Raw genomic sequence first — 12491 nt, 5'->3', positions numbered from 1 at the left:
GTAAATTCACCAAATGGCCAAACCGCACTCTACTGTCGCCTCACCCACACTCTACTGTCGCCTCGTTTTATGTGTATAACGCATAGGCATTAGAAGAGCATTTGATACTAAGATGTTGTCACTTTTAACGGTCGAATCGCTTCAAAAGACATGAGTTTCGGCTCCAGGGGCTTTATTTGTCACTCTACTAAAAATAATTTAAGTTAAAAATGCAAGTTCATCGGTAAATTCACCAATATGACCAAACCGCACTCTACTGTCGCCTCACCACACTCTACTGTCGCCTCGTTTTATGTGTATAAAGCATAGGCATTAGAAGAGCACGTAATACTCAGATATTGTCATTTTCAAGCGTCGAATTGCATCAAAAGACATGAGATTCGGCTCCAGGGGCTCTGTTTGTCACTCTACTAAAAATAATTTAAGTTAAAAATTCAAGTTCATCGGTAAATTCACCAATATGACCAAACCGCACTCTACTGTCGCCTCACCACACTCTACTGTCGCCTCGTTTTATGTGTATAACGCATAGGCATTAGAAGAGCATGTAATACTATAGATGTTGTCATTTTTAACTGTCGAATCGCATCAAAAGACATGAGTTTTAGCTCCAGGGGCTCTGTTTGTCACTCTACTAAAAATAATTTAAGTTGAAAATTCAATTTCATCGGTAAATTCACCAATATGACCAAACCGCACTCTACTGTCGCCTCACCACACTCTACTGTCGCCTCGTTTTATGTGTATAACGCATAGGCATTAGAAGAGCATTTGATACTAAGATGTTGTCACTTTTAACGGTCGAATCGCTTCAAAAGACATGAGTTTTAGCTCCAGGGGCTCTGTTTGTCACTCTACTAAAAATAATTTAAGTTGAAAATTCAATTTCATCGGTAAATTCACCAATATGACCAAACCGCACTCTACTGTCGCCTCACCACACTCTACTGTCGCCTCGTTTTATGTGTATAACGCATAGGCATTAGAAGAGCATGTAATACTATAGATGTTGTCATTTTTAACTGTCGAATCGCATCAAAAGACATGAGTTTTGGCTCCAGGGGCTCTGTTTGTCACTCTACTAAAAATAATTTAAGTTGAAAATTCAATTTCATCGGTAAATTCACCAATATGACCAAACCGCACTCTACTGTCGCCTCACCACACTACTGTCGCCTCCTTTTATGTGTATAACGCATAGGCATTAGAAGAGCATTTGATACTAAGATGTTGTCACTTTTAACGGTCGAATCGCTTCAAAAGACATGAGTTTCGGCTCCAGGGGCTTTATTTGTCACTCTACTAAAAATAATTAAAGTTGAAAATTCAATTTCATCGGTAAATTCACCAATATGACCAAACCGCACTCTACTGTCGCCTCACCACACTCTACTGTCGCCTCGTTTTATGTGTATAACGCATAGGCATTAGAAGAGCATTTGATACTAAGATGTTGTCACTTTTAACGGTCGAATCGCTTCAAAAGACATGAGTTTCAGCTCCAGGGGCTTTATTTGTCACTCTACTAAAAATAATCAATGTTAAAAATTGAAGTTCATCGGTAAATTCACCAACATGACCAAACCGCACTCTACTGTCGCCTCACCACACTCTACTGTCGCCTCGTTTTATGTGTATAACGCATAGGCATTAGAAGAGCATGTAATACTATCTGATGTTGTCATTTTTAACTGTCGAATCGCATCAAAAGACATGAGTTTTGGCTCCAGGGGCTCTGTTTGTCACTCTACTAAAAATAATTTAAGTTAAAAATGCAAGTTCATCGGTAAATTCACCAATTTGACCAAACCGCACTCTACTGTCGCCTCACCACACTCTACTGTCGCCTCGTTTTATGTGTATAACGCATAGGCATTAGAAGAGCACTCAATACTAAGATGTTGTCATTTTTAACGGTCGAATCACATCAAAAGGCATGAGTTTCGGCTCCAGGGGCTTTGCTTGTCACTCTACTAGAAATAATTAATGCTAAACATTCAAGTTCATCGGTAAATTCACCAATATGACCAAACCGCACTCTACTGTCGCCTCACCACACTCTACTGTCGCCTCGTTTTATGTGTATATAACGCATAGGCATTAGAAGAGCACTTAATACTAAGATGTTGTCATTTTTAACGATCGAATTACATCAAAAGACATGAGTTTCGGCTCCAGGGGCTTTGCTTGTCACTCTACTAAAAATAATTAATGTTAAAAATTCAAATTCATCGGTAAATTCACCAATATGATCAAACCGCACTCTACTGTCGCCTCACCACACTCTACTGTCGCCTCGTTTTATGTGTATAACGCATAGGCATTAGAAGAGCACTCAATACTAAGATGTTGTCATTTTTAACGATCGAATTACATCAAAAGGCATGAGTTTCGGCTCCAGGGGCTTTGCTTGTCACTCTACTAGAAATAATTAATGCTAAACATTCAAGTTCATCGGTAAATTCACCAATATGACCAAACCGCACTCTACTGTCGCCTCACCACACTCTACTGTCTCCTCGTTTTATGTGTATAACGCATAGGCATTAGATGAGCACTTAATACTAAGATGTTGTCATTTTTAACGATCGAATCACATCAAAAGACATGAATTTCGGCTCCAGGGGCTTTGTTTGTCACTCTACTAGAAATAATTAATGTTAAAAATTGAATTTCATTGGTAAATTGACCAATATGACCAAACCGCACTCTACTGTCGCCTCACCACACTCTACTGTCGCCTCGTTTTATGTGTATAACGCATAGGCATTAGAAGAGCACTTAATACTAAGATGTTGTCATTTTTAACGATCGAATTACATCAAAAGACATGAGTTTCGGCTCCAGGGGCTTTGCTTGTCACTCTACTAAAAATAATTAATGTTAAAAATTCAAATTCATCGGTAAATTCACCAATATGATCAAACCGCACTCTACTGTCGCCTCACCACACTCTACTGTCGCCTCGTTTTATGTGTATAACGCATAGGCATTAGAAGAGCACTCAATACTAAGATGTTGTCATTTTTAACGGTCGAATCACATCAAAAGGCATGAGTTTCGGCTCCAGGGGCTTTGCTTGTCACTCTACTAGAAATAATTAATGTTAAAAATTGAATTTCATTGGTAAATTCACCAATATGTCCAAACCGCACTCTACTGTCGCCTCACCACACTCTACTGTCGCCTCGTTTTATGTGTATAACGCATAGGCATTAGAAGAGCACGTAATACTAAGATGTTGTCATTTTTAACGATCGAATCACATCAAAAGACATGAGTTTCGGCTCCAGGTGCTTTGCTTGTCACTCTACTAAAAATAATTAATGTTAAAAATTCAAGTTCATCGGTAAATTCACCAATATGATCAAACCGCACTCTACTGTCGCCTCACCACACTCTACTGTCGCCTCGTTTTATGGGTATAACGCATAGGCATTAGAAGAGCACTTAATACTAAGATGTTGTCATTTTTAACGATCGAATTACATCAAAAGACATGAGTTTCGGCTCCAGGGGCTTTGCTTGTCACTCTACTAAAAATAATCAATGTTAGAAATTCAAGTTCATCGGTAAATTGACCAATATGACCAAACCGCACTCTACTGTCGCCTCACCACACTCTACTGTCGCCTCGTTTTATGTGTATAACGCATAGGCATTAGAAGAGCTCGTAATACTAAGATGTTGTCATTTTTAACGATCGAATCACATCAAAAGACATGAGTTTCGGCTCCAGGGGCTTTGATTGTCACTCTCTTTACATAATTAATGTTAAAAATTCAAGTTCATCGGTAAATTCACCAATATGATCAAACCGCACTCTACTGTCGCCTCACCACACTCTACTGTCGCCTCGTTTTATGTGTATAACGCATAGGCATTAGATGAGCACTTAATACTAAGATGTTGTCATTTTTAACGATCGAATCACATCAAAAGACATGAGTTTTGGCTCCAGGGGCTTTGTTTGTCACTCTACTAGAAATAATTAATGTTAAAAATTGAATTTCATTGGTAAATTGACCAATATGACCAAACCGCACTCTACTGTCGCCTCACCACACTCTACTGTCGCCTCGTTTTATGTGTATAACGCATAGGCATTAGAAGAGCACTTAATACTAAGATGTTGTCATTTTTAACGATCGAATTACATCAAAAGACATGAGTTTCGGCTCCAGGGGCTTTGCTTGTCACTCTACTAAGAATAATTAATGTTAAAAATTCAAATTCATCGGTAAATTCACCAATATGATCAAACCGCACTCTACTGTCGCCTCACCACACTCTACTGTCGCCTCGTTTTACGTAATATTCGCATAGGCATTAGAAGTGCACTTTTTGTCATTTTTAACGGTTGATTGACATGAACTTCGAATTAATTAGAACTTCCAAGAATGACTGATTTCATTGAGTGTACTTTTCTGTGTTTTCTGATCTAGCCCATTTTACCCAACCCCCCCCCCCCCCAAAAAAAAAAAAGAATAACAACTAACGTTAGGCCCTAACGTTACTAAAAGTATTTATTTGAAGAAATCTTGACACCCCTTACCACAATGACGATCAAACTCATCGTCAAACCATGTTTGTACAGAGTCTGTGGGATGTCAACAAGGGTGAGTCGTCGATGGACATTCCTCGAGTGAGTGACAGACAGACGGACACACACACACACACACACACACACACACACACACACTGCTGCAACTGTGAAAGCGATATGTGTTTACATGACGTTCACTCGGTGGTGTACGTTTACAACGCAGGGGAAAGGGAATCTCCCACCTCATACATATTCAATAAGGCTTCGGCAGTCTCCGCGCCAGCTCATGAATAATTAATATATGTGACCTTTGGTGAAACTACTTCCCGCAGAGCATTCTCGCCTCTTAAGTGCCTACCATCAATGATTTATAGACTAGAATAGTCGGAATACTTGGATCATGTAGCTGTTGAGCTGCCGACAGACCATGAACTCACGCATCATCACTGATCATGTTTGATGTATTCATTTTCATCATACATGTCATGATGTGATGTAGAAATTCAATGGCAATTGTAAATTTATAGGTGCCTATTCATCATTTCATGTCATGTCACTTCATCATTTTCATTGAAGTTCATGTTTTGATTAAGAGACCTTATTCATTTCTGGATTATCAAACCCTTGGCCTTATGAAGGTTCAATATGAAACATCCTACATTGAATGATTTATTGAATTCATTTTTGGAATATCAAACTACGTGTATGGCCATGTTTAGTAAATTTACAGTAGATATCAATGATTTGATCTTCTTGAATCATCTCTGACATCTGATCATGTGATGTGCTCAGTTTTCTATCTTGATCTCCCCCACCCCACTTGCAAATAACAAGAGCCACTGACACTGTCACACTGTCTGACTGGTATAACAGAACAATCAAAAAAGGAAATAAAGCCTAGAAATAGAATAGTAGAAACAACTGAAGGATTCATAATAAACTTTATGTTTTGAATAGTTGCAATGTATGTATGTTCAGGTTGAATCTTTTAAATGGACACTATTTTATTCTCGTAAACTACCGGTACCGGTACTAAAAATGAACACTTTGGTGGCAGTAATTTTTAACTGGCAGTTTCATCAAAATCAGAAAGAAAATAAAAAAAGTTTTGGGATCTTGAAGTTTTAACAACATGTTCTGTTGAAAAGGTGAGAGTTATAAACAAAATCAGCAAGTTTGTTGTGATGTTTCTGCCTCACAAGTTGTTGATCAACTTGTGCCAAAATCTTTACTGTACTTCATTACCGGTAAATATGACATTGGATAAAAGAAACACTAACCAATTGGAGAGTTCTTATAGTGAAGATATCATCACCACAGCTTATGTGTACATAGTGGTGATAGTATTGTGTTGCAAAAACATGTTTTACAGCTTAAGAATTAGGTAGCCTGTAATCTTAGTCTGATTGTAGTGAAGCTTGCATAATTCTGTTTATTTGATTTTAATTTTATTCATCTATGTCTACTTGAACATGGAGAGGATTTTGCACTTGAAGGTACACCAGTCATATGTCTCCATTTCCATCAGGTTACCGTGACGATTCCAGGGAATGAATGCAGCAAATTTCATGAAGCTGTCAAGCTTGCTGGAGACTCATTTGTGCGTGTTGAAGAAGTACCTCTTACAACCTTCATCCAACCAGCCTTCATCAAAGACATTATTTGTGGTGGTAAGCACAATGCTTATTTTATTGTGCTTTCTCCTGGATGTTAATGTCATTATAGTTTGTTTTATTATGTGGATTAGTAAGTTACATACTTTATGCAGGTTAGAAAGCTTCATTTATGGTTAGACAAGGGGAAACTCTTTTTTTCCTTTCACTAATTATTCACCTTCTTGTATCTTTAGTGCTCTTTAAAAATAAAATGATATCAAAGACCCAAAGAACTCTTGTCGAGGGAACTTTTTTCTTCTTTTTTTATGGGACCAGGATTGGACCTAGATTTTTGCTGGGGGTGGGGGGAGGGGGGATAATCCAATGACAATGGGTCATAACAAGCAAAAAACAAAAAAACAAACAAGGGGGCGGGGATTAAATCCCTAAGTGCTCTTTAAAAATTGAAATGATATCAAAGACCCAAAGAACTCTCGTCGAGGGAACTTTTTCTTTTTTTTAATGGGACCAGGATTGGACCTAGATTTGTGCTGGGGGTGGGGGGGGGGGGGGGGATAACCCAATGACAATGGGTCATAACAAGCAAAGAAAAAAAAAACCTAGGGGGATTAAATCCCTAAACCTCACCCACCCCCCCCCCCTCCCCACCACTAGGTACAAAGTGACTTAAATCATTACTTGTGACATCATATTGTGAAACTTTCCTTCAGGGTGGATCTCTGCACTGTCAGTCAATGACCAGCTGGACACAGGTGATGTCGTTGCACTTCTACCTTCAGGTATGAGTTTGCTGCCTAGTACTGTATACGGCTTATTTGTCGTAAGTATAATGTTTCACGAATTGTTACTTGTCAGACCATGTTAGTATTATTCCTTTTCAGTAGAAAAATCTGTGAATTTAACCTTGGAGACAATATGTAACAGAATAACCCATTAATTTTGCAAGTTGTCAATTTCACAATATGCAGTTGTATCAGTCTTCTTGCAAATTTCATGAAAATGAAACACCACAAAACCAACCACATATACAGTGTTGATAAATGTATAACTGGACACATTAGGGGCTCTTAGTCACTCTGCCATCAGTCAAAGTCTACACCGGAATGCGTTCTTTGCTACTCTGGCAAGGACTCATCATGAAGGAAGAGTAAATAAATTCATTGCTAATTAGATGGAACAATATTTTTGTTGTGGTGTAATACCAGTATATGAAGCCCAAGAAAGGAAATTATATTTTGAAGCAAACACAATTTTGTGTAAAGCAGATTAACAAGTAGTGTCATAAGTGTGCTTGATAGACTTTTTTTGTTCTCTAACACTTTACAATAGAAAAAAAAATGAATATGTATGTCTTATGATCCAATTTCTGTCAACTCTTGATCTTAATTTTGTACTCATCAGGTGATAAAACAAAGTACAGTTTATGTTTGAGATTGATTCTCTGTCAACTGGTAACACTGTAATATGAAATATTCCATATAAAGGACATTGTGTAAAGGGATTTTTTTTTTTTATTGTCACAGTTTTTGGGTGAGTGACTGTGCTGATTGTGTCGAGATCGATTTGTTTTTTTGTTTTTTTTGTTTTTTTTGGGGGAAGGAGATTGTTGACTACCTTTTAGCACCTACCCCCCCCCCCCTCCACCCCTCCACCCCCCACCATTACCAATTTCAACAAATGGTTTCCATTTTTGTCCAGGTACCTTGGTGTTATCCCTTACCAAGGAGAGTTTCCAGGAGCTTGGTCTCGACGGCAGACCTTCTCAGTTCAACCGAACCCGCAAGACAGGCAAGCACAGTAAGTGTGTACCCTTGATATGGAGCAGAGAATGGCATGTTTGCTGTGTAGAGTTGTTGCATCATTTTCTGTTTCTTCTCGTCTTGTCTTGTTAATATCTTGTGAATGAGAACTTGCTAATGAATGAGATTTAAATTTGCTTCCTCAAAGTGTCTTCAAACTAAATTTTGGGAATTTTGTCTCCAGTGGTAACTAACTATGTGAGTTTTCAACTTGACTGTAAGCCCAGGCAAAGAAGGTATGAAATATAGAATGAATGAATGAATGAATGAATGAATGAATGAATGAATGAATGAATGATAAATATGTATTTAGATATATAAATACATACATACATAAATACATGAATAAATAAACAAATATGTGAATAAGTAAATAAATACATGTTTTAGTAAGTAAGTAAATAAATAAATAGATAAATAAAAGGAGAATCATTTTCCTGAAGTTTTAATTTGCAAGCTACTGTGACTCCTTGGCTTGAATTCACGAAGGTGGTACAAATGAAACCACGGTTTGAACCATGGACAAAAACCATGGAGCGCCAAGTGTCGCATGGAATATTTTGTTACGAAATCAGTCATTTCGTCGATGAAATGATTATTTTGTAACGAAATGACAACTTTTTATGCCTCCGCCACGAAGTGGTGCCGGAGGCATTATGTTTTCGGGTTGTCCGTCCGTCCGTCCGTACGTACGTCCGTCCGTACGTACGTCCGTCCGCATTCGTTTACACGATAACTTGAGTAATATTGACTGGAATTTTACCAAACTTGGTCCAAGTATAAAGTATGATGGGGCAATTACTTGATTAGATTTTGGGTGAAATCGGCCAAAGGTCAAAGGTCAAGGTCAAATCATGAAATTGTATTTGTTTGCGCGATAACTCAAGACTGGATGAAGCAGCTTTCACCAGACTTGGTCCAAGGATGATGTATGATGGGGCAATTAGTTGAGTAGATTTAAGTGACATTGGCTAGAGGTCAAAGGTCAAAAGGTCAAGGTCAAATGCTAAAAATGTTGCTATTTTCCCCATATCTATGCAATGCCCGAAGGTATTTTTTTGAAACTTAGCGTAGACATGTACTACTGTGTAAAGATTCTCCAGAGAGAGTTTCATGTCATAAGGTCAAAGGTCAAAAGGTCAAAGGTTAGGTGAAAATGTTACAATTTCACTTTTCTCGCAAATGGTTCAATGTATTTTCATGGAACTTGGTACATACGCATGTACTGACTGGCAGGGATTATCTAGGGAACTTAGGGGTCATGGGTCAATAGTCAAGGGGTCAAAGGTCAAGGTCAACTTCTCAAAATTTTACTATTTCCCCCATATACTAGTATATTATGCAATGCTTGCATTGTTAGTTTTAAAACTTAATATATACATGTATTACCTAATGGAGATTCTCTGGGAAATTTCCAGCCAGAAGGTCAAAGGTTAAGGGTCAAAGGCCAAGTTTAAATGCAAAAAAAAACACCTATTTTGTACTGTACTTACACTCTTTCTTCATACCTTGAGAATTACTCAATGCATAAACTTATAAAAGGGACGGTCAGAAGTCAAGTAAAAATCCACAATTCCCCAAATATGTGTACCTGCCCTCTTAGACAATTATAGCAAACCAGTTCAAGGAAAGTGAACATTCAAGATATTTCTGACAAACCTGTCATTGCAATATTTTGCCATTTATGTGAAACTGTCATCACACATTGTGAAGACATTGTACTATACACCTATTGGGAGAATCATGCATTATGGCGGAGGCATCAGTCGCCATAGCGACATTTCTAGTTGTAACTAAATGAACATTTCGTTAACGAAACGGTCATTTTGTTGACGAAATGACCAATTTCGTAACGAAATATTCCGTGTGACACTTGGCGCTCCATGGTTTTTGTCCATGGTTTAAACCATGGTTTCATTTGTACCACCTTCGTGAATTCGGGCCCTTGTGGACAATATGGCTCGGCAAAACAAAGGATTTCTTCTTGAGTTTGCATTTCTGTGCATAGTACCTCTATACGTTATGTCAATATGCTTTATGCAAACTAGTTTGATAAGAACCTGGGATAAGAAACTTGTTACAGTGTAGTACTCAACAGAAGAAGAGAATTGGACCCAAATCACATGCATATCCTTTAACTAATGGGGATATGCATGAGTAGCAATAAAATGCTTCACCAGTTGTGTTGTTTGTTTTTGCTTGCATTTTCTCTGCCAGTTGTAGAGATTGATTTGAAGAGAGAAGACTTCAAACCTGGTGAAGGATTCTATGAGAGAGTACAAACTAGACTAGCCAGTCATCCAGAGCTGAAGTTTACATTCCTTCTTGCCTGTAAGTACTTTCATTTCTCTGTAATACTTGGATTCAACCTTACAAGGGCCTCCTTGGTTTTGATTGCTAACATTTGAAGTTATGAAATATGTGGTTTCATGAGACTTTTTTAGACTTCTAAAGAACTAATGCATTTAGGAGAAATATGAAATGAAAACCATGGATCCTTTAACCTGTTGAGAACGGGCTGATTTTGCTACAACATGCATTTCTTATAGACGCTTGCCTGAGTATACTCGGGATTTGTCCTCAACAATTTAAAGATAAAGACTAAAAACAGATGCCTGATGACATTGGGAGTGTACATGGATATCCAAGAAAGAAGAATACATTGTATGATGACAAAAAGTCATGAGAATCAGTTCAAAAAAAAAGAAGAGAAAAATGATATTAATGTCGTCAAAGGGAACAAATGAATCTTGTTATAGGATTGTTTTATTAAAAGAGAACGATAACGGAAATTTGATTTCACTCCCACTGATAATTGACAGTGTACAAAGTAAGTGAAAAAATTAAGTGAAAATATAGTTCTCATGCCTGCAGAACTGTCAATTTTTGCTCTAAATATACACTTCTACATAGGAAATGTGTGAAAGAACGCCACGATAGCACAATTTCAGTTGGGAAACAACGAAAGTGGAAGTACTACAGTCTCAGAGCATATTGTATCATGGTTGCTACTTCATTTGTATTATTGATAATCAATAATCAACAGATCAGGCCACAGCAGTATCCATCAATCTTCCGCGCTGGAGGCAGCTTGTTAGAGAGCATAATGCTAGGGGCCCAATCGATCATCATGTAATGTGCTATCTACCAACTGCTGAATGGGAAGAGCACCTCAGATCTGAAAGTCGTATGCATATTATCGAAATTATTTTACGCTTTTGATCTCAAGGTACTCCAAAACAACTCATTATCCCAGCAAGTTGCATCAGCCAGACAGGTTTCTTTGGGATTTTTTTTTTTCAAATAGATTCCAATTGGTGGAAAATTTTAAGCCCTTCTGAGAACTATTTGTTGGGCTTTCGGGTGACTACCACTACTTGGCCCGTAATACTGGGAAAAGTAATAATAATCTTGTTTTTGTGCAATTTTCTCCCTTTTTTGTCCAAAGGTGAAAGGAGCATTGAGCCATTGCTCCTCCTCCATCTCAAATCCTTCACCTGTCACCATCATCATCTCAGTCACAGCACACACACTTGCCATGACATCCCTGTTCCCACAGTCAGTGGGTGGAGTCTACCAGTTGGTGAGGAGAGTGGGTGTGGCACAAGTGCAGAAAGTGCAGCTGGGGTCATGGATTTCCAGGAATGGCTGGGCATGGTGGCCTGCCAGTGTAACCTGTAAGTTTGTTTCTTTGTTTGTTTGTTATGTCAAAACAGAACATAAACCAGATGTAGACAGTTAGAATGAAGAGAGCCTGTTACAAAAACAAAACAAAACAAAACAAAACAAAACATAATTTGGGAGATGACACAAAAGCATGCTAGACCGTCTGGTACTTTTCTATGGACATCACTCCCAATCTGCTGAAATCAAATTCAACATATGCTATTTTTAAAAACAGTTTGCGCCTGTGACCAGTTAACAAAATCACCATCAGTTAAGGTTAATTCCTTTAAAAAGGTGCCCAAGGAAGAAAGAAATCTGCCTACTCCTCAGTAGGGGTCTAGGGCAATTACCCCCTGGGCAGTTACCCCAGACCCTTCCCCTGACCCTAATACTAATCCTAATCCTAATCTTGAACCTAATCCTAACCCTAACCCAAACTCCTAACCCTAAACCTAACCCTAATCTTTACTTTAACCTTACCACTAACCAGTATTAAGCCGGGGGGTAATTGCCCTCTGGGGGTAGGCCCTAATTGCCAAGATGCGCTCAGTAGTTGGTGTCTCTGTCCCTGCAGAGTAATCTTGACAGCACAAAAAGCTGTAAAACAACTATGTAGCAAATATGATAATACACTTTATGTGGCACTAGGTGTATGCTAGTATACAATATGAAAGTGGCTGTCCTCTCTGTGTATGTTACTATGAATTTGGCATTTAAAGGGTTCAATAAAGTTTGATGCTTTGGCTGGCATAGCATAGGATGCAATTTGTGAGGAAATTTTTCATTACTAGTGACTTCAATAGTGGTTGGAGGTGTACTGTACATTTCTGTCTTCAAATATTTCAAGGAAAATAAAGTAAGTTA

At 38.2% G+C, this 12491-nt stretch overlaps 1 protein-coding gene across 1 annotated transcript in view; it reads left to right on the top strand.

Annotated features, from left to right (window-relative positions):
- LOC140232793 (ribonuclease P protein subunit p40-like) overlaps nt 1-12491 on the top strand; it is a 40045-nt gene that overhangs the window by 25930 nt on the left and 1624 nt on the right. Inside the window, exons 2-6 of the mRNA XM_072312910.1 lie at nt 6075-6216; nt 6873-6941; nt 7861-7959; nt 10179-10292; nt 11410-11638. Of these exons, the coding sequence (XP_072169011.1) occupies nt 6075-6216; nt 6873-6941; nt 7861-7959; nt 10179-10292; nt 11410-11638 (653 nt within the window). The remainder of the gene's footprint in view (nt 1-6074; nt 6217-6872; nt 6942-7860; nt 7960-10178; nt 10293-11409; nt 11639-12491) is intronic.

This window comes from Diadema setosum, chromosome 9 (genome assembly GCF_964275005.1).
Source record: "Diadema setosum chromosome 9, eeDiaSeto1, whole genome shotgun sequence".
Lineage (NCBI taxonomy): Eukaryota > Metazoa > Echinodermata > Echinoidea > Diadematoida > Diadematidae > Diadema > Diadema setosum.
This window is presented reverse-complemented; position numbering and strand designations above follow the sequence as displayed.